The following is a 20508-nucleotide window of genomic DNA, read 5'->3' on the forward strand; positions in this document are numbered from 1 at the left end:
CACCTGGTGGCATGTTTGTTTCACTGCAGAGGTATTCAGTATATATTCTTGAACAGGATCTCACCTCTACCCTTCCAGGTGGCAATTTGACATTACAGAATTCACACATAGTAAAATTCAGCAATACTGTGGTAATAAAGCAACATTTCATTTGCTTCTGGAAACCTGCTGTAGGATACAGGTTACACTACGGATGGACTGTTTCAAAAGCTACATTGTGAATCTAAGTGTTTCACAGTTAGCGCTGGATATTACCACCTCTTGCGATCTGCGTGATAAATCTGACCATAAACCTTCCTTCTTGGCCTTCGATACCTATCCCATCTAAACAGAAATAGTATTAGTGATTCATTTCTTAAAGAAATGAGCTCTCATATCCAAGATGTAAAACATAAAATTATTCTCTCTTAAGGGCACGTGAATTATACCATGCCCCAAAAGACTGGATACAGTTCAAAATGCAAAATATAAATTGTTCTCCTGCTGCCAGCGCTTTCAAGAGAACACATCGAGTGCCTTCGCCTATAGTGGTCAAAAGGCCTGCAAAAATTGATAATGGGCATTACACTAAAGTAAAGCCCTGATTTCAAAAGAACTTGCTTCCTATTAAGCTTAGTGTTAAAGGGTATTTAGAAGGGCTGTCTCTAAGAACAATGATATAAATAACCATTATATGATTAAGTAATTTCTTAGAACACTGTAGTACATTATTGAAATCCAGCCTTCAGCCACTTTTTTTTTGGTCTTTTGCTCAATGTAAGGCAAGTTAAATACAGAACCTAATCTCCACTAAAGCCTGTAAACAATAAATAAATTTAAACATGTGGGCATCACATGGAGGCCTATTACAGTGGTACCTCTGGTTACAGACGCTTCAGGTTACAGACTCTGCTAACCCAGAAATAGTACCTTGGGTTAAGAACTTTGCTTCAGGATGAGAACAGAAAGTGCACGGCAGCAGCACAGTGGCAATGGGAGGCCCTATTAGCTAAAAGTGGTACCTCAGGTTAAGAACAGTTTCAGGTTAAGAACGGACCTCCAGAATGAATACGTTCTTAATCCAAGGTACCACTGTATGTTGGAAGCTGAGGGGCTGACTGAAAGGTAGTTAATAGTTCCAATCTGAAGAAGAAAGCTGCATTAGTGCTGTTGGGTAAACTCTTGCACAATAGTTCTTTCAATGCAATACCACCAATCAATTCACAAAACAGTTGTGCAAAGACATACACAGGAGATTATGAAGTGCCAGTCAGAACTTCGCTCGATTTGGGTTCAATTTCCTCACACAGGTTGAAAACAGCTCTTCTGTGATAGGAAGAGCACTTCTGCCAAGGGAAAGGCACATTTGGATTCAAACAGGATCCTCTCTTAAACCCTAATCCTGAAAATATTCACTCGGCTTCCAATATCCCTTTCATAGAAAACATAGTCAAGTGTACAGCAACAGGCTGAACTTTGGGAATTCTTGAAGGGTATTAATTATCCAGTTCCTTGTAGCCAGTCTGGCTACAAGCCCAGTTTTGCAACAGACTACTTGAGTTGATTGCAATGTACTGGGAGACTGGCACGGTAGCTATATTTGGATGCAACATTAAACCATGGTTAGGCACTACCTTCTCCTGAGCTTACACATGCCTCCTTTTTTCCTCCCCTGTGGCTTAGAAGAGGACCTTGAAACTTTCCAGTACTTTCTTAATTGCTTATCACAAACCTAATGAAGTTTGAAGCATATGCATGCACTGTTAGCTAACCCCAGCTTGTTGCTTTAACCAAACCAGGGAGCATCATTTAACAATAGTTAATCTCAACAAGCCAGTTCCATAACCAGTAAGTTGAAGTTGGCTTGTTTTGAACACTCAGCCCCAAATTGGGGGGGGGGGGGAGGTTAAAAAAAAGCAAAAGTTTCCAAATTCATCCTCCCAGCCACACTTGATTTATCAGCAGCTCTAGCTTTTAATTACTACAAAAGTTAACAGAAAATACATAAATATGATTATACAGTTAGACATACCGTATTGGCCTGAATATAAGCCTCACTTTTTTTTTTCCAAATTCAGACCGTGAAAATTTAAAGTGCGGCCTAAATTTGCAATCTCAGAAAAAATGGCTTTTACGATATCGCCGCTGAAACAGACATGCGGTAAAACGGAACAGGTGTGAATGCCTGTGGAATTTTAAGGGAGCAGCTTATATTCAGGTATTGGCTTTTTTTCCTTTCCCCCCTTGAATTTTAAAGGTGCGGTTTATATTCAGGTGTGGCTTATATTTGGGCCAATATGGTAATCACACTTAGACAGTTATGATATAAATTGATATTGATATATAATATGACAGGGGAAATCAACCAACAAATGACACCAACCAACAACCCTGGAGGCTTTGGCAGTCACATGGATATAAATTTATATCAAAGAAAATATCCTATATTTATTAACATTTTCTAAATTTTATTCAGTGACTTTAAGAGTCAGTGACTGACACACCCCTCTGAGCTGCTAAAAATTTAGCTGTAGTTTGCAAATTCCAGACAAGTTCTCTTTTCTTACATTGTACCGTTAACATTTTAATTACCCAGGCATTTGCCTCTTATTTGAGTGTTGGTACTTCCTGATGATGATTTGAAACAGTTTGATGAGGCTTTTAAAAATGATATAGGATATATTTCTAAACTTTGATACTTATATTGATGTTTGACTTGTATTTTCTTTACTTGGTTAGACCTATGGGTGCTCCTACTGGAAGAAGGGCAAGGGGCAAAAATGATGTGTAAATAAATGTAATAAAAACATTAATGGTTATAGAAATTCCATTGGTTTATAACACAAGTTACATCCTCTTCCAGAAGACTGAGAATTGGACTTTTTCTTATTCTTCTATACATCAATAAAGTCAACCACTGCCCACACCTCTTACCCTTATCTTTGCTTGGATATATTTGACTTAACTGATAGGGAAGTCATATACAATTGTTAAAGTAGTTTAAAATAACTTGCTTTTCTAGTAATACATAGACATAAGGTTGACTGAGCCTCATGAAAAGATATTTCATTACATGTGGGTTAATACTGGGCAACCCAGCGTCTCCCCCCTTGCTTTTCTTCTTGACTAGTGTTAATAGGAGCAAATAACTCGGTGATGACCTTTGTAAAAAAATTGTCACATTGGAAAGAGGTTAATAACAGATTAATACTTATTTTCATTTGTCAATGATTTTGCTCAGTGGCTTTCAATACCATTCAAAGTGGTCCCTTCTGGACTGTTTGTCTGGATCAGACAATATTTATAGAAGTTACAAATAAATTATGAGAATGAGAGTGATTCTCATGATTTCTTCCTCCTTTGAGAAATCAAACAGCCTGGTGAAAGTCTTCATAATATTTACTAACTACCTAGAAATAGAAGATGTCAGGTACCAGCTGAAATGACTCATATCTCCAGAAATTGCATGGAATGAAGTGAGACTGGCCTTCTTTATCAGATGTGTCTTCACCATCAGTACTATCAGGGACAGAAAAGTTTGTCCTGGCAGAACATTTGTTTGTAAATTCCTAAAGATATGCAAACACTCTGAATCAGACACAACAAATCTATAGATGGGCAGTTAATAAATTATTTTCTTCACCAATTAAGATGTGTTTTCTCCACCTATATTTTAAATCAGGTGAAGAGCTTCTTTTGGGTCTCTCAATGAAATCTTTCAGAAATAATCAAGCCAAGAGAAACATTTGCTGTTTTCCCTCCTTCCAAGATGCCATGTTATGCATCATACAACATGTTATGTAGTGTAGTTTCACCCTGGGCCAACAGGGGGATACTGTATATAGTTTTCACTCAGGTCTGTAGATAGTTTTCACTCAGGTCCGCGGCAGTTATTTTAGGCGGGAACTCTGGGCTGTTGTGGTTACAATGTTGACAGCCGGCTGCCTATAAATACAGGCCGGCTGAGCTGTTCGCAGTCAGTTCTATTCCAGCTTACCCTAATAAAGAGCTACTTGAAGAAATCGCTGTGCCGGCTGCTATGTCAACCCACGACTCAACACTGGCGACGAGGATGGGATAGATGGACATCAGAGCACAGCCAGATGCGGCCAGCCTCTGAACTGAGCTGAATCACTGAGCTGAATCACAGAGCGAAATCACTGAGCGAAATCACTGGGCAGAACCAATTCAGAGCTGACTGTTCTGGCTAGAGCACTGTGTTCCATCCATCGCCCTTCACGCCGGCATCGGAATCATGGCTTCACTTGTGCCTCTACCGCCGTTTGCGCCAGCCTCTGAATCATGGGACTCCTACCTCGCTCGGTTCGACTGCTACCTCCAAGCCAACGAGCTGACAGCAGTATCAAAGGATCGGAAGCGGGGCCTATTCCTCAGCCTCTGTGGGCCTGAGGTGTTTGAGACGGCCCGAGCGTTGGTTGCGCCTGAAGCAGTCCAGGCAACACCATGGGACACGATCCAAGAGAAGCTCCGCAACCACTACGCACCAAAGCCGTCCAAGATTGCTGCCCGCCATGCGTTCTACCACCGGAACCAGGCAGAGGGGGAGTCAATCAACAACTACACCACCGCCCTGCGACAGGCTGCAATGCACTGTGAGTTCCGAGACTTAGACGATGCCCTGATGGATCGAATCGTCTGCGGGGTCCGGGACATCCATCTGCAACGGCGCCTCCTAGCCAAGCCAGACCTCACGCTACAGAAAGCCATTGAGGAGGCTGTGGCCTCAGAAGCTGCTGAACGCTCCGCCCAGGAGATCCGCAAGTCCAGCAGCCCGCGTCTTGCTAGGGCGCCAGTTCCGGTGCATCATGAAGAGGCCAGCAGTGAGGAGGCATCCTCCAGTGAAGACGAGGACGTGCACCAGACAAAGCGGGAGCGCAGGAAGTTCCAACAGAAGTCCAAGGGCCAACCGGAATGTGCTGGCTGCGGAGGCAACCATTCCCGTGCCAAGTGTCGATTCAGAGACGCCATCTGTAGGAAGTGTTCCAGAAGGGGCCACATCGCTAAGGTCTGCCGATCAGCTCCGTCTGACACCCCCCCTTCATCGACTCGCAAGTCCAAGTCTTCACTCCAGTCTGCCAAGGAAAGTTGTTTCGCTCTCACCAACTGCCGCTGCCCGTCTGGAACCACGATTGGCCAAACCGACTCGCCTACGCGACGCAAGCTGAACGTCACGGTGCTCATTGAAGGAGCTCCATGTGACATGGAGATCGACACCGGGTCTGCCCTGTCCATCGTGTCATGGAGCACCATCAAAAGACTGGTACCCAGAGTGTCCAAAAGGCAACTCGACTCTCACCGCGTACACCTGAGAGACTACCAGGGAAACGACATTCCCGTGGTAGGCGTTGGCCGGTTCCGGATCGCCTTCAAGGATTTTTCGGGCCTGCTCCGGTTGGTGGTGGTCGAAGGTCAGCGGCCAAGCCTCCTAGGGCTAGACTGGTTTGATGCCCTCGGCCTGGAAGTCACCGGCATCAACTGCATCTCTAACGCAGAGACTGAGGGTCTGGTCAAAGACTTTGCCGAGGTTTTTGACGGCACCTTGGGCCAATATACAGGTACGCCCATCTCCTTTAGCCTTGATCCACAAGTCGCCCCCATCAAGCTAAAGCCACGCCGGGTTCCCTTTGCTCTCAAGGCTAAGGTGGACGAACAACTGGACAAACTGATCGCCCAAGGAGTTTTGGAGCCGGTTGACCACGCAAAGTGGGAAACCCCCATCGTCACGCCTGTCAAGCCAGATGGGTCGGTGAGAATCTGCGCTGACTACAAGTGCACGATCAACAAGGCACTTCAGCAGCACGCTTATCCGGTTCCTGTTGTCCAACACCTGCTGCATTCCCTGGGTGAGGGTAAGGTCTTCGCTAAGCTGGACCTTGCCCAAGCCTATCAACAACTGCCAGTCGATGATGCCACTGCTGAAGCCCAGACGATCGTCACCCACCGGGGGGCATTCCGTTGCCGCCGGTTGCAGTTCGGGGTGAGTGTGGCTCCTGGCATCTTCCAAAGCCTTATGGAGCGTCTCCTGCAAGGGCTTCCGGGCGTGGTACCATATTTTGATGACGTCTTGGTGTCTGCAGACTCACACCAGCAGCTGTTCGAGCGCCTCCGTGCCGTGCTGACCAGGTTCCAGGAGGCCGGGCTCAAGGTAAAGAGGGAGAAGTGCCAGATCGCCGTTCCACAGGTAGAGTTCCTGGGCTATCTTATCGATGCCTCCGGTCTTCATCCAACCACATCCAAGATCCGCGCTATCCAGCAGGCCCCCACCCCAAAGAACAAAACGGAGTTGCAGGCATTCCTGGGGCTGCTGAACTTTTATAACATGTTCCTGCCCCACAAAGCCACAGTGGCTGAGCCTCTTCACCGACTCCTTAGCACTAAGACGCCTTGGGCCTGGGGTCATCGGGAGACGGCGGCCTTCAACGCGGTCAAGGCTCTCCTTTCTTCAGACAGTGTGCTGGTACAGTACAGTGAATCCAGGCCGCTGGTCCTTGCCTGCGACGCCTCACCTTTTGGCATCGGTGCTGTCCTTAGTCACCGTTTTCCAGATGGAAGAGAAGCACCGCTCGCCTACTTTTCCAGGACACTATCTCCGACGGAACGGAATTACAGCCAGCTCGACAAGGAGGCATTGGCACTTGTGGCTGGAGTGAAGAGGTTCCATGAATACCTCTATGGCAGGACTTTTGACCTCATCACTGACCACAAGCCACTCCTGGGCCTCCTCGCCGGTGATCGTCCAACTCCACCGGTCCTCTCACCACGCATGCTGCGATGGACTGTTTTCCTGGCTGCCTACCACTACCGGCTCATCCATCGCCCGGGGAAATCGATGGGCCATGCCGACGCCCTCAGCCGTTGCCCTCTTCCAGCATTTGTGGAAGACCCGGCTCCAGCTTCATCGCTCCTTCTGATTGAGGATCTTCCAGCAGCGCCTGTATCGGCTGCCACTGTGGCCTCCGCATCTGCCCAGGATCGCACCATCAGCCGGGTGCTCAACTGGGTGTGGAGGGGGTGGCCACAAGGGCCTTTTGCATCGGAGTTCCAGCCCTTCGCAACCAGACAACATGAACTCTCAGCTCATCGTGGCTGCCTGCTGTGGGGAGACCGCGTCGTGATTCCCCAGGGACTCCGTCAGCGCGTCCTGGAGGCTCTGCACGTTGGCCACCCGGGAATTGTCAAAATGAAGGCGTTGGCTCGGTGTTACGTCTGGTGGCCTAATATGGACGATGCCATCACTGCCTGGGTGTCCGCCTGTCAAGCATGCCAGGAGTCGAGGCCTGCACCACCGGCAGCTAAGGGACACACCTGGGAGACGCCAAAGACACCCTGGTCGAGGGTGCACATCGATCTGGCTGGCCCCTTTCACGGCCGGACCTTTATGGTAGTGGTGGACGCCTATTCCAAATGGCTGGAGGTCGCCCTGATGCCCTCCACCACTACCGAAGCTGTCATCCGGGTGCTGCGAGGCCTGTTTGCAACGCATGGGTGTCCTGATGTTCTTGTCTCTGACAACGGACCGCAGTTCACGTCAGGCACGTTTGAGCGGTATCTTTTGGGACTGGGCATCCGCCATGCCCTAACGGCACCCTTTCATCCATCCAGCAACGGGCAAGCGGAAAGAATGGTGCGCTCGACAAAAGAGGCACTGGCGCGCCTGGACCGGGGAGACTGGCATGAGCGGGTCGCCGAATACTTGTTCGTGCAACACATCACCCCTCATGCGGCCACAGGGAGGAGTCCTGCTGAACTGCTTATGGGCCGCCGCCTCAGGTCACCGCTCGACCGGCTACACCCAGACTTTGCCGTGGCTGAACCCCCAGGCTGTGCCAACGCACCACGGTCATTTGTCCCAGGAGACCAGGTCTTTGCCCGGAACTATGTGGGAGACATCCCTTGGGTGCCAGCCACAGTAGTGGGAGTCACTGGACCTCGCTCGTACCAGGTGGCACTCGAAGACGGACGCTTGTGGCGACGGCACATAGACCAGCTTAGGCGCAGGGTTGGGGACTTGGACACTACCGAGGTGCCCCCAACTGCGCTTGCGGCTCCAGAAGAGACACGTACAGATGGCGAGGCCCCACCTACACCTCCCTCGCGAACTGCCAGCATGGAGCCGAACCAAGCCGTTTCAGAACAGGCTCAGACCACTCCACTTGCGGAGGCTCCACCCACAGCAGCGGATCCAGGGGAGTTGGTTCCAACGCCACCTAGGGTCGCACCACAGCCTCAGCGAGAACTGTGTGGCCCTCCGGACTTGGCTACCAGTCCCCGGCGGTCTGGCAGAGTTTCCAAGCGCCCAACTTATTTAAAGGACTATGTTGTTGGACAGGTATCACTGTTGGTCTAAGTATGGGAAATGTAACCGATATGCTTTTGTGCTTAATTGAACCATTACGCGTAGTGCTGTATATAAGGAAACCATTACGATTGTAACTAACGCCTTATCTCGGTGGGGAGGGGTGTCATGTAGTGTAGTTTCACCCTGGGCCAACAGGGGGATACTGTATATAGTTTTCACTCAGGTCTGTAGATAGTTTTCACTCAGGTCCGCGGCAGTTATTTTAGGCGGGAACTCTGGGCTGTTGTGGTTACAATGTTGACAGCCGGCTGCCTATAAATACAGGCCGGCTGAGCTGTTCGCAGTCAGTTCTATTCCAGCTTACCCTAATAAAGAGCTACTTGAAGAAATCGCTGTGCCGGCTGCTATGTCAACCCACGACTCAACACAACAGGTTAGCATTTAGTATATATTATGATTTTGTGATGAACACAGAAGCAAATTGACTAAAATCCTGGTGTCTCAGTGAAACCTTATAGGAAAGGGGGAAAGCAGGATAGATGGGAATTAGTTTGTAACAAGCACTTAAGTACATAGAATTCAAAACTGAAAAAAGGCAAACAGGCAAATACCGTATTTTTCGCTCCATAAGACGCACCAGACCACAAGACGCACCTAGTTTTTGGAGGAGGAAAACAAGAAAAAAAATATTCTGAATCTCAGAAGCCAGAACAGCAAGAGGGATTGCTGCGCAGCGAAAGCAGCAATCCCTCTTGCTGTTCTGGCTTCTGGGATAGTTGCGCAGCCTGCATTTGCTCCATAAGACGCACACACGTTTCCCCTTACTTTTTAGGAGGGAAAAAGTGAGTCTTACAGAGCAAAAAATACGGTATGTTTCCCCCATGTTTTTTACCCAAAACCACATGCTTTGCTTTAAGTTACAACCCTAACAACATTTTACTAGATGTCCTTCATTTTTCCATAGTTGCTAGTCAGCCAGTAACAGACAACTTTGCTCTCCTTCAATTAGTTTGGAAGTGAGAAGCCATAGGTAAAGTACTTTTAAAAAGCATCTGGTCCTCCTCTGATAGAATATGCATAACTCTTTCTGAACTCAGAATCCAAACACAGGTGTCTAGATTTTGAGATGAGAACATTTAAGAATTAGTTCACTGATGAAGAAACTGGAATACAAAAGTTCTTTCCTTCTCATATTGTAGGTATAGAGACTTGTGAGATAAATTGTTTGCAGACTTCATAGGCTACAAACATACAATACCTACACCAGCTTTGGATTTCAGAATAAAGGACATAATTTTGAACCCTATCATCTAAAATTGTAATGAGCTAATGTGTTGCCTTGCCACAAAGCATTAACAGTTTCTATTCAAATACTGTATTTACTCGAGTCTAATGTGCCATAGAATCTAATGCGCACCTCAATTTTCAGAACCTTGAAACCAAAAAAAAGTATTCGCTGAGAAATGTAAATGTGCCATCAAATCTAATGTGCACCTTAATTTTCGCAACATAATTTGGCCAAAAAAGGTGAGCATTAAATTCAAGTAAATACGGTATATGAATAAGAAACAAAATATTTTATAGACCAACTATCTTCAACACTTAGAAATTATTTTTACTAATCGTTGTTTTCATTTGATAAATATAATGAGGTATCACTGAAATTCTGGTAAAAATTGTATATTATTTGCATAGGGATAAATCACAACTTGAGCAATAGAAGAGAAACTATTTTTCATCCTTATTTTTAGATTCCTTGTGTCTAAAGTCAAAACCGAAATTAATTGGTGCAGAGTCACAGCAATCACAGAGAAACCTTAAACTTGGAACAAATATGAGAAAAGAGTAAAGCAAGACAGAGTAAAAGAAGTACATAATGTATTCCTTCCACAAGCAAAAAATAATAGTCACGATCTGTAGCCTTAGATTCTCAAATCTAAGAATTAAACATGACTGTGCCCTTCTTTCACCGTATGTTTGTAAGACACCCTTCGGTAACAAACAATATTTATAATCAAATCCTCAAAACTTGGTAGTCTTCCTTCCAGCAGGCAGGCTTCCAATTCCTGGCTAGTACAGACTCACCCATATCAACATGAGTTTCCTAAAATAGTTCACACACACACACATATCATCCATTATACACAAACCAGCAAGAAATCCACCTTTGACTTGCATCTTACCTTTCATCTCACCATACTGCAGAAGTTAGATGATGTTATACAGCATATTGTTTAAAAAGTACCAAGATTCTTTAGCACTCCAGGAAAACACTGAAGTAACTGTAGCAGTTCTGTATCCAGCATACCTGAGCAACTCTAAACCAGTTTTAAAGAAATCAAGTTTCATAAAAGGAAGTGTATCTCCCCTGTCTAGACACCAAATTAAGGAACATTCCTCCCATTTCTATTTAAAATATAGGTTATATCTAACACATAGCAAGTATAGTTGTTTACCAAGAAAAAAAACCCCCACCTAACCTAAAACTTTAAACGTTAACTATTTATTTTCCTTAATATGTGGCAGTATTGCAGATATATTCCCTCAAAATAATATTTCTTTCTTTGTTATACTGGTTCCCAGCCCTTTCCCAAAATCTCAAGACTGGACACAGTAAGAATAAAATTAGTCTTAAAAAACAAAAATATTACACACAAACCTAAAATAAAATACAGTGTCAGATACAAAAGGGGAAATTCACATCCATCTATCCCCATTTCAGCCTGGGTAAAAAGTTGCACCTTGGCACAGCACAGAAATGTGTACAAAGTATGTGCAGGACACACAATCAAGGGAAATTTTATAACTTGGGAGCCACTACTAAGAAGGCTCTTCCACATGCTGCCACTCCTCAAACCTCCGAGGGTGGCTGAATTGTTAACAGACACCCTATGAGTGAAAGCTTTTTCTGTTTTGGTCTGTGTGGGGTGAGGTGATCTGTCTGGTATACGGGACCGCAGTGGTTAGGGCTTTATATTTCAAAGACCAAGACCTTGACTAGGACCTAAAGTGGACAGGCAGGAAGTGAAGTTCCCTCAGAACAGGTGTTATGTGAGCTCTCCAAGTCACACCTGTAAGCACCCTTGCAGCTGAATTCCACACCACCTTGAATGGAAGCCCCATATAGAACGCTCTGCAATTATTCAGAGGAGAAGTTATTACAGCATGGATCACAGTTGCTAAGCCTTCTCTCTCCAGGAAGGGCTATAGCTGGGCATCAAGTGACAGATTGGATCAAGCAGCACAAATTCTTAAAGCTTCCTGGGATATGGTTAGTGGACAGTGCACCCACAAGACTGGTTCTCTATGCCTAAATCTACCCCCAAACCTGTGGTTGTTTAAATAGCAGCTGTTGGTGGTCTATCCAATGGAATAAGATGATCAATCATTGACTGCTTCTAAAAAGATGCTGGACAGGGATCAGTTTACTGGCATGTGGCTGAACCTATATACCAGGCATAGGCAAACTTGGCCCTCCTGATGTTTTGGGACTACAATTCCCATCATCCCTGACCACTGGTCCTGTTAGCTAGGGATGATGGGAGTTGTAGTCCCAAAACCTCTGGAGGGCCAAGTTTGCCTATGCCTGCTATATACCAATAAACAAAGCTGATGCTTAAGTGAACTAAGGAGAGGTCTCTTTCTTAGCTGAAGGAAACTTGAAAGGTGTTTAGGAAATCAGGAAAGAGGGAAGAAATGATAACTTTCTCCCCTATTTTCTAAATATCTGAAAAAAACCTTATTTTCAACCACTCGTAAATGAATTGTAAAGAATATATTCATTCCTTCAAGGGGGAAAAGCATGTTAAGATAGCATGCAAGGCACATGCAGTTCCTTCTTGTTCTTTGAAATATTTCAAGTATTAGTAATAAACTACTTTGATTGCAAAGCAAGTTGCATTTATGGCCTGTTCAACATTTACTTTGTGCCCTCCAGATTTGTTGGACTGCAGCTCCAATAATCATGGCCAGTGGTCAGAAATGATAAAGGTTTTAAGTCCAACAACATCTGGAGGACCACAGGTTCCGCAGCCATACTTTAGGCACTACCAAAACACATTTGCAATGACTTAGAGATCTGCTTTAAAAGGGAAAAAAGGAAATCAGTTAACACATAAATATGATGGAGCAGTTCCATCACTACAAAACTGCTCTTATTCTAACCAGCCAAATCTTCGGCTACAGCACCTAGTTCATTGTACATTTTATTTTGTTATTTAAAATAATATAGGATTAATTTTCTGTTAAAAGTTTCAGTATTCAACATTTTAAAAAAAGAAAAGAAAAAAGAAGATGCATTAGCAAATAAAAAGATGCCCTTGCTACAAGATTAGTTAAATTTGGACATTCTTAGCACATACAAAACACAATTGAGAAGTGAGAAAATAAAGAAAATAAGTATTTAAAACACAAACACAATAATTCAATAGTATACTTATTGTACAAAGCCTAGTGGAAATTTGTCTAGAGTAACTCAATTACAGGAAGTCAGGCATAAAAGCTCTGGTTTCCACCTAGTACTGTAGTTGTACAAATGTAAAAAAATGGCAGAGATTTCAGAAATATATTAAACCCTTCTATCATTTTTCTAACTCAAAAAGTAGTCGTTTACATAAGACACTCATTCCCATTAAAACCTGGTGTAAATGATTGCCCTCAAAGTAAATGGTATCAATATTTGCTCTACTAAAAATCACAATAACCTTTGTGTGTTCACAGATAAGTAGCCACTCCAAATGGCCCATTATACCGGAGCCAACAGAGACACTGCTCTTGCAACAGAAAACAGTACTTCATTTTATATTAACACTACACTAAACCTTGAATACCTATTCTTGACTTACTTTCAAAAGAAATTACAAGTAAGATGCTCCACACTAGTAAAAAGGAAACATCAAATTCAAGTCCGGTAGATAAATAATGGCCTCGCCAAACTTTTCTGTCTCGGCATTTCTCCATTCACAGATCACCAGAAAATTAAGATATGAATTGAATTTCAGTTATCTGAGTGGCTTCAGTTATCTGGAACAACCCAGCCAGATTATAAACACAGCCGAGTTATAAATAATAAAATTATCATCATCATCTGCAGTGACACCAACAGCTTGGTATAATATACAGTAGCACCTCGGCTTATGTTACCCTCGGGTAACATAAACTTTGGGGTGTGATAGCAGCAAACCCAGAAGTGTTTCACTGTGCATGCATGTGCAGAAGCGCTCTACTGCTCCATGTGCATGTACATAAGCGGTCTGCTGCCACGCGCGAATGCACAAAAGTGGTCCCTCTGGTTGTGGAAACCTCAGGATCCAACCGGAGCTCCAGAACGGACCCTGTCCACAACCAGAGGTACCACTATATTCTTATCCAGGAAGTGAAATCTTATTTGACTCTAGGAACCTAAGAAGCTGCCTTGCATTGTGTCAAACCATTGGTCCAGCTAGCTCAGTACTGTCCACACTGACTGGCATCAGCTCTCCAGGGTTTTAGGCAGGAATCTCCTCCAGCCATACCTGGAGATGCCAGGGATTATCCTGGGACCCTCTGCATGCAAGACAGATGCTCTGCCACTAAGCTACAACCCTTCCCCATGGTAAGTGTGGCGTTTGTACGTAGCCCCTGGTCGTCTCACAGACTATTGACCCGTACACCACTAATCCGCTGCCACCAACCAGGTCCTCCCCAGTAAATCACTTAGTCTCAATCAGGTTCTTAACAAAGAAGAGTGTAGTTTATTGCAAACACAAATAAACTTTAACTGCATTCAAAACGTTGTTACTCTTTACCTTCTTAGTCTTATTTTAGCCTGTCTCTAACTCTTCTACCTCCCCTCACACAAGAACCAACTGCACTAACTGTCTCTCTATTTCCAATTGTCTGCCAACTGCTTTCCCAACCTACCAACCAACTGAAACCAAATAACCCAAATCTCAGGCTAAGCCCTTTTATAAGCAGGTAGGCTCCGCCTCTGGCTTTTCTATTGGTCTACCTATTAACTCTTTCTCTCCCCCTGTACTGACATTTAAAAAAAGAACGGGCAAATGCCACAGTAAGCAATGGTGATCAAAAGTTGATTGCGCTGTGACCAGTACTTGGGCTGCCACAGGAAGAAACAAATTCCTGAATTCGACACAGAAGCAAAGCAGAGCCTTCAGACCAGCCAGCAGCTAAGGTGTGACTCAGTGGTGTGCAGTGAAATTTTTCATAGGGGAACAGTTAGGGCCAGAGGTGCCAGCTTGCGAGGCATGGGGCAACGTCACACATGTGAGCATTGTGCCTCCCTCTCTAAGCCAGGCAGAAAACTCCCAGGCTTTGGGAAGGTGGCAGAAGGGCTCTTGGACCCCTCAGAGTATCGCATCTCCCTCCGTAAATCAAGCAGAAGATTCCCTGGCTTTGGAAGGAGACACCACCACCAGGGGAACATTTATGGGACTAGCCTAGTCCCTCTAGTCCACTGACCGCACGCCACTGGGAGACTCTCATATTCCGCATGTACTGTGCATAGTGGCCATCTTTCCAGTGACTGGAGTCCTGGGGTAGGGAAGAAGGGAGTTTTGGAGTCCCTGCTGCACTTTGTGCTTGTCACTGAACAAAAGCTACATTGAGGAACAACGACATTTCCAATCCACAAATCTAGGAGTTGCATCTTCCCTGCCCCAAATATGCACATTGCTTGGCCATACTAGCTTAACTTTAAACCCAGAATTCTTACTCTCTCCACCACGGCACCACACTTGCTACTACAGTGGTACCTCGGGTTACATACGCTTCAGGTTACATATGCTTCAGGTTACAGACTCCGCTAACTCAGAAATATTACCTCGGGTTAAGAAGTTTGCTTCAGGATGAGAACAGAAATCGTGCTCTGGTGGCGCGGCAGCAACGGGATGCCCCATTAGCTAAAGTGGTGCTTCAGGTTAAGAACAGTTTCAGATTAAGAACGGACCCCCGGAATGAATTAAGTACTTAATCCAAGGTACCACTGTATTCCAGATATTGAAGTGTTTTCAGTTTGTTTTGTGGTAAGCAAAAACTGAGACCAAGGAGCTCAAATACTATACTTCTTAGTACAGTGGTACCTCAGGTTAAGTACAGTGGTGCCTCGCAAGACGAAATTAATCCGTTCCGCGAGTCTCTTCGTCTTGCGGTTTTTTCGTCTTGCGAAGCATGGCTATTAGCGGCTTAGCGGCTATTAACGGCTTAGCGGCTATTAACGAATTAGCGGCTTTAAGAAAAAGGAAACAAACTCGCAAGACGTTTCGTCTTGCGAAGCAAGCCCATAGGGAAATTCGTCTTGCGGAACGACTCAAAAAACGGAAAACTCTTTCGTCTAGCGAGTTTTTCGTCTTGCAAGGCATTCGTCTTGCGGGGCACCACTGTACTTAATTCGTTCTGGAGGTGGAGGTGCGTTCTTAACCTGAAACTGTTCTTAACCTGAAGCACCACTTTAGCTAATGGGGCCTCCCACTGCTGCCGCCGCGCAATTTCTGTTCTCGTCCTGAAACAAAGTTCTTAACTTGAGGTACTATTTCTGGGTTAGTGGAGTCTGTAACCTGAAGCGTATGTAACCTGAAGCGTATGTAACCTGAAGCGTATGTAACCCAAGGTACCACTGTATCTACCCAGTAATGCATTCAAAGCCCTTAAAAGAAAAGAAAAGAACGTGGGGTGGGGTGAAGTGAAGTAAGACATAAATATTAATATGTTTGGAGTATAGTAGAAGCTTAATGTTTAATACAGTTTTTGACCAAACTGGCTTGTCAACTCCATGAGTGCTCTGATGTGTCAGTGTTCTTATTGCGACTAGCTGTCAGAGGCTTTCTGTACATTTACGTACGTGATCAAGTCTGATTGCTTATAGTAATGCTGCTTTAGCAAGCCATAGACAGCCAATTTACATGGCAGGTATTAGAAAACCTACTTCTTTGGTAAACTATATCCATCTGTAGAACAGTTACAAATTATGTGCTGTTTGAAAAGCGACTTGATTTGTTAACTGTAACAATGTCCCTTAGTAAATGGAAACAAATGTGTTTTTACCAGTAGCAAAGTTAATATTTTATGTTTTTAAACATATACTGTACAGTACTTGTTGCTAATGTATTGCTTCCTTCTTCTTCATGATCCTAGAAGGCTTCTTCAATATTTTACTGAAATATTATGAATAAACTTTGGTTAGCTTACATTGTATCTAATCCTTTCCAGCAAGTGAAACACAAGGCTGCTGAATCTCAAGACTAACATTTTAGCACAATGGAGATAAAGGAAAAAGCTTAATCAGCTTGAATGAGAACATTTCATCAAGCATATTCTGTGGCCTGGTTCAGATGATGGTTTAAGTCTTCATAAACCCATCTAGGACACGAGGAGCTAGTGGGGGTGGGGGAGTGTTCGTGCTGTCATATGTTAGCTTCAGAATGAAAATCCAGGCAGATTTCCCCCTTTATATCCAAATGTGAACTTTAGCATATTGTCAGTTAACAATTCAGGAAATTACCCCAGGATTGTTTGGGAGAAGCTATCATATAGACTTTGAGCAATCTATTAAAATGTGAAATGCTAGAACAAATATGTAACTTCCTTGTAGGTATAACTATAACCTTGGAGCCCAGAAGAATGTAATACAGTTAGGGGTGGACTAATCTAGTTTCTTGTCATGTACCTTGGAAAAATGCCTTGGTATTTTCCAGGGTGAAATGAGTCTAGGGTTCTCTGCGAAATGATTTGTATGTGGGAAGGGTTTGTAAAAACATTTGAAAGACAGAGAGGTTTAGCTGAAAACTAAAAGGGGAAGCTTGTTCTAACATAGAGAAAAGTATGAAATATTAAGAGGTTCAGAGTGGTATGAGGCAGCATATGGGCAAGTAATGTAATTGAAAAAGAGAAAAGTGTGAGTAGAGGGGACAACTAGATACTTGAAGCCAATATGGAAAATGAGTGCCACTCAGAACAGTGTAATATACATCTGAGTAAACATGTAGAAGATGGGAATGACCACGAATCATGGCTCTCTGACGTATTTTCAAATTCATTTGTCACTGTTACACTTCATACTTGTGAGACAGAGCCATAAAATTAAAGTTTTAGTACATGAATTTCTGAATATGTATACTTTTGTGCTTCCAGCAGGTTTACAATACTGATTATAATCTTGTCGAACACTTTATACTGCTGGGCATCCGGTGCATATCCTGTTAAAGGCAAACAGTACCGGTGATAACATATTGTAATCTTGAATATGTCATGAAAGGAACGCTAGCCAGTTTGCATTTCACAATAAGTCACACAATTCTGTCAAGTAAGGAGTGAGTTAGATCCAAAGCATCATCAGCAAGGTTCTGCTGGTGCAGCAGCACTTCTGTTTCCTCTTCTCTCCCCCCAAATCATCTTTGGAGGGTCTCCCAACCCTCTGTAGCTTATTTTGAAGGCACAGACAGGAGGAAAGGAAGGCAAGGTTCCATCCCGCTAGCACAAGTTGTGTGTGTTAGCAGAACATGAGTGTTGGATACCACACAGTGTATTTTTTAAAAAAGAATTAAGCTGTTGTATGTACTTCCAGCTGGAGACGGCATAACATTACACTCCATTCAGATGGTCTGCAGAGAGATTGTAGAACCGTGAAAATAACTGTGCTTGGCTCTGCATGTGATTTAATATTTATGACAATAGAGATACAGGTCATTTTGATGAGGGTTGGATTATAGATTAACAAAGTATTGGCCTAGACCTCATGGCTTTGACATGTTGCTGGTGCTGTCTGTTAACATTCCCCTTATAATTAAACAAATAAATAGTTCTCTTTGGGCGCAATTCAACTAACTTACATAGACTGGATTGGATCCAGACTTAGGCTGAAATCCTAACTCCACTTACCAATAGAGTACACCCCATTTAATTCAATAAGATATACTTCTGAGTAGATATGACAAGGATTATACTATAAGTCATAAGTAGACTAGACCCATTGAAATCAGTGGGATTTAAGTTAGTCATGACTAACTTAAATCACCTTGATTCAATGGGTCTTCTCTAAGCATGACCAAGAGAGCAATCCAAACTGCTCCCCCATCCAACTAGGAATTTACAGAGTGATGGTCATCATCATATCCACAGCATCAAGCCACCCAACTGGCAAGCAGAAGAGACTGTGTGGAGGAGCACCCCTGCCCAATCCACACACACCCCTCAGCTTGGCACAGAAGGGATTCTCAGAACCTGCTAACAAAAACAGGCACATCCATCACATTAGAATCATAGAGTTGGAACACAAGGATCATCTAGTCCAACCCCCTACATGGGACTCAAACCCATAACCTTAAGTGTCTCATGAGTCATTCTCTACCAACTGAGCAACCCTTCAGTAATAAAGCACATGTCTTGTATAAGGTCCAGTCACCGGCATCTCCAGTTGAAGGATCTGAAGTAGACTTCTGGTGGCCACTTGACATCTCACATAGCTGCTAACAAACACCTATACGTCCACCACAGAGACATTTAGCCTTGAAACTCGTAACTGCACTGGTGCGATTAGTATTTCAGGTTCAGGTTTCACAAAGGAAACGTATCACGTCGGTTCAGTCAAACTCATTTGCACTGATTCCCCTCTCCCTTTCCTCCCCCAATGCCAAATTCAGTTTTGCTAAGGCAGATGTTCCAGGATACCTTCCACAACAGAAATAAACAGGTCAGGTGGGACTAGGCTTCATCATCATCAGTGTTTTTTTCTGGGGGGACGCAGGGGTACGCACCCTCCCCCAAACACTTTGTGAATCTTTGTATTTTTGTCCATTTACTGCATGTGTTTTTCCCAATTTGAACTATAAAACGGTGGTTTTCTTGAGTCAAAATGAGAGTACCTCTAAACATATTCTTTTTAGAAAAAAAGCACTGATGATGATGATGATAATAATAATTCAGCTTCTGCCTTCTGGAAGAAGGTACAAGGTTATAAAGACTAGGACTAGCTACCTGAGAAACGGTTTCTATTCAAATGCGATTTTGGTTTTAAAGGTAGTCCCTATGGGAGTATATTGTATTTATGGGGTACCAGAGTTTTTAGGGGGCTGACCAGGCTAGGATAGCAGGCTTGTTGGTTTTTGAACGTCTGATGTAGCTTTTTTCCAATTTCGTTGTTCTGTATGGGACAATGACAATAAAGATTATCGTATCGTAATAATAGACTGGGCTGCACTTACCTGGCCCGTGATGCCAGTGACGAGGGCGACTTTCCTGGGGCTCATATCTGCACAGTTCTCTGTCGCCAAGCTCGAGCAGGTGTCTTCCTGCTGCTGGGAATGTGCCATGGCCCTGGCAGGGGAGGGGCTGCAGGAGTTTACAGATGCCGTGGCACCCAAGGGGGAAGGAAGGGGCAGGGTGGCGAGGACGTGTTGAGCTGTTACTGCGGAGAAGGCGTGTCGCCCCACGCGCTCGTTTCGAGGGCAGCAGCAGCAGCAACCAAGTCCCCTCAGCTGCGCTCACAGGGGCGCTTGCAGGCTCCAGGTAGAGGGGGCATCACCTATTACCTGAGGCAGGGTGGGGGGACTTGGCTGGCTTCCACGGCCCGATATTTGCTTTGCTGAGGTGCCCATTGGATACAAAAAGCCACCTCACCTCGACCAAAAAATTAAAGGTTTCTCGTGCAGGGCGGGAAGGTCGGGGCCAACATGCATGGGGAGCCTGTGGTGTGTGTCTTTACACCTGCCCCCCACTCTTTCCCGCCTTTTCTCCCCCTAGGTAAAGGTGAGCGCGCCTCAGGTGCTCCTTTCCTTTTTGCCTCCCCTTTGCGTTTCCCACCCGGAACTCTTGCAGCGGGGTCCCTTTAAGAAAAGCGTACACACGAGGGGATATAAGGTGTGGGACCGGCCGGCCGGCCTCGTTCTTCTTCCCCCCGCACTCCGTTTCCGCTTCTTGAAAAACAGCGGCAGGCGCCTCCTCCGTCAGCCAATCGCGAGAGGCGCCGCTTTCGCTCCCCCTCCCTCCCGCGAGGCAGGAGGAGGCGGGCGAGTCATCACTGTGCGGCGAAGCGAGCGGTGGGCGGCGATTGGGTGACGTGGCGGAGGAGGTGAAGGGAGGGAGGGGCTGCAGAGGGCTCGCCACAGCCGGCTTTGCTCAGGCTGAGGGAGCGGGGCGGAGTCAGAAGTGGGGACTTCCTGGGTTTCGATGACGCGAAGGGAGAGAAGAGAGTCCGCGCGTCCTTGATGGGTCCAGAA

At 44.9% G+C, this 20508-nt stretch overlaps 1 protein-coding gene across 2 annotated transcripts in view; it reads right to left on the reverse strand.

Annotated features, from left to right (window-relative positions):
• The window catches only part of GMDS (GDP-mannose 4,6-dehydratase), a 289303-nt gene extending 269031 nt beyond the window's left edge, over nt 1-20272 (reverse strand). Inside the window, exon 1 of one of the 2 annotated variants that reach the window (XM_081014931.1) lies at nt 19495-20248. In XM_081014931.1, the coding sequence (XP_080871057.1) occupies nt 19495-19602 (108 nt within the window). In that variant the 5' untranslated portion in view covers nt 19603-20248. Of the gene's footprint in view, nt 1-19494 lie in introns of both variants that reach the window. The other variant, XM_081014932.1, reaches the window with a different exon arrangement.
• Between the last annotated feature and the right edge of the window lie 236 nt (nt 20273-20508).

Source organism: Podarcis pityusensis (assembly GCF_964106645.2).
Source record: "Podarcis pityusensis genome assembly, chromosome: 7".
Lineage (NCBI taxonomy): Eukaryota > Metazoa > Chordata > Lepidosauria > Squamata > Lacertidae > Podarcis > Podarcis pityusensis.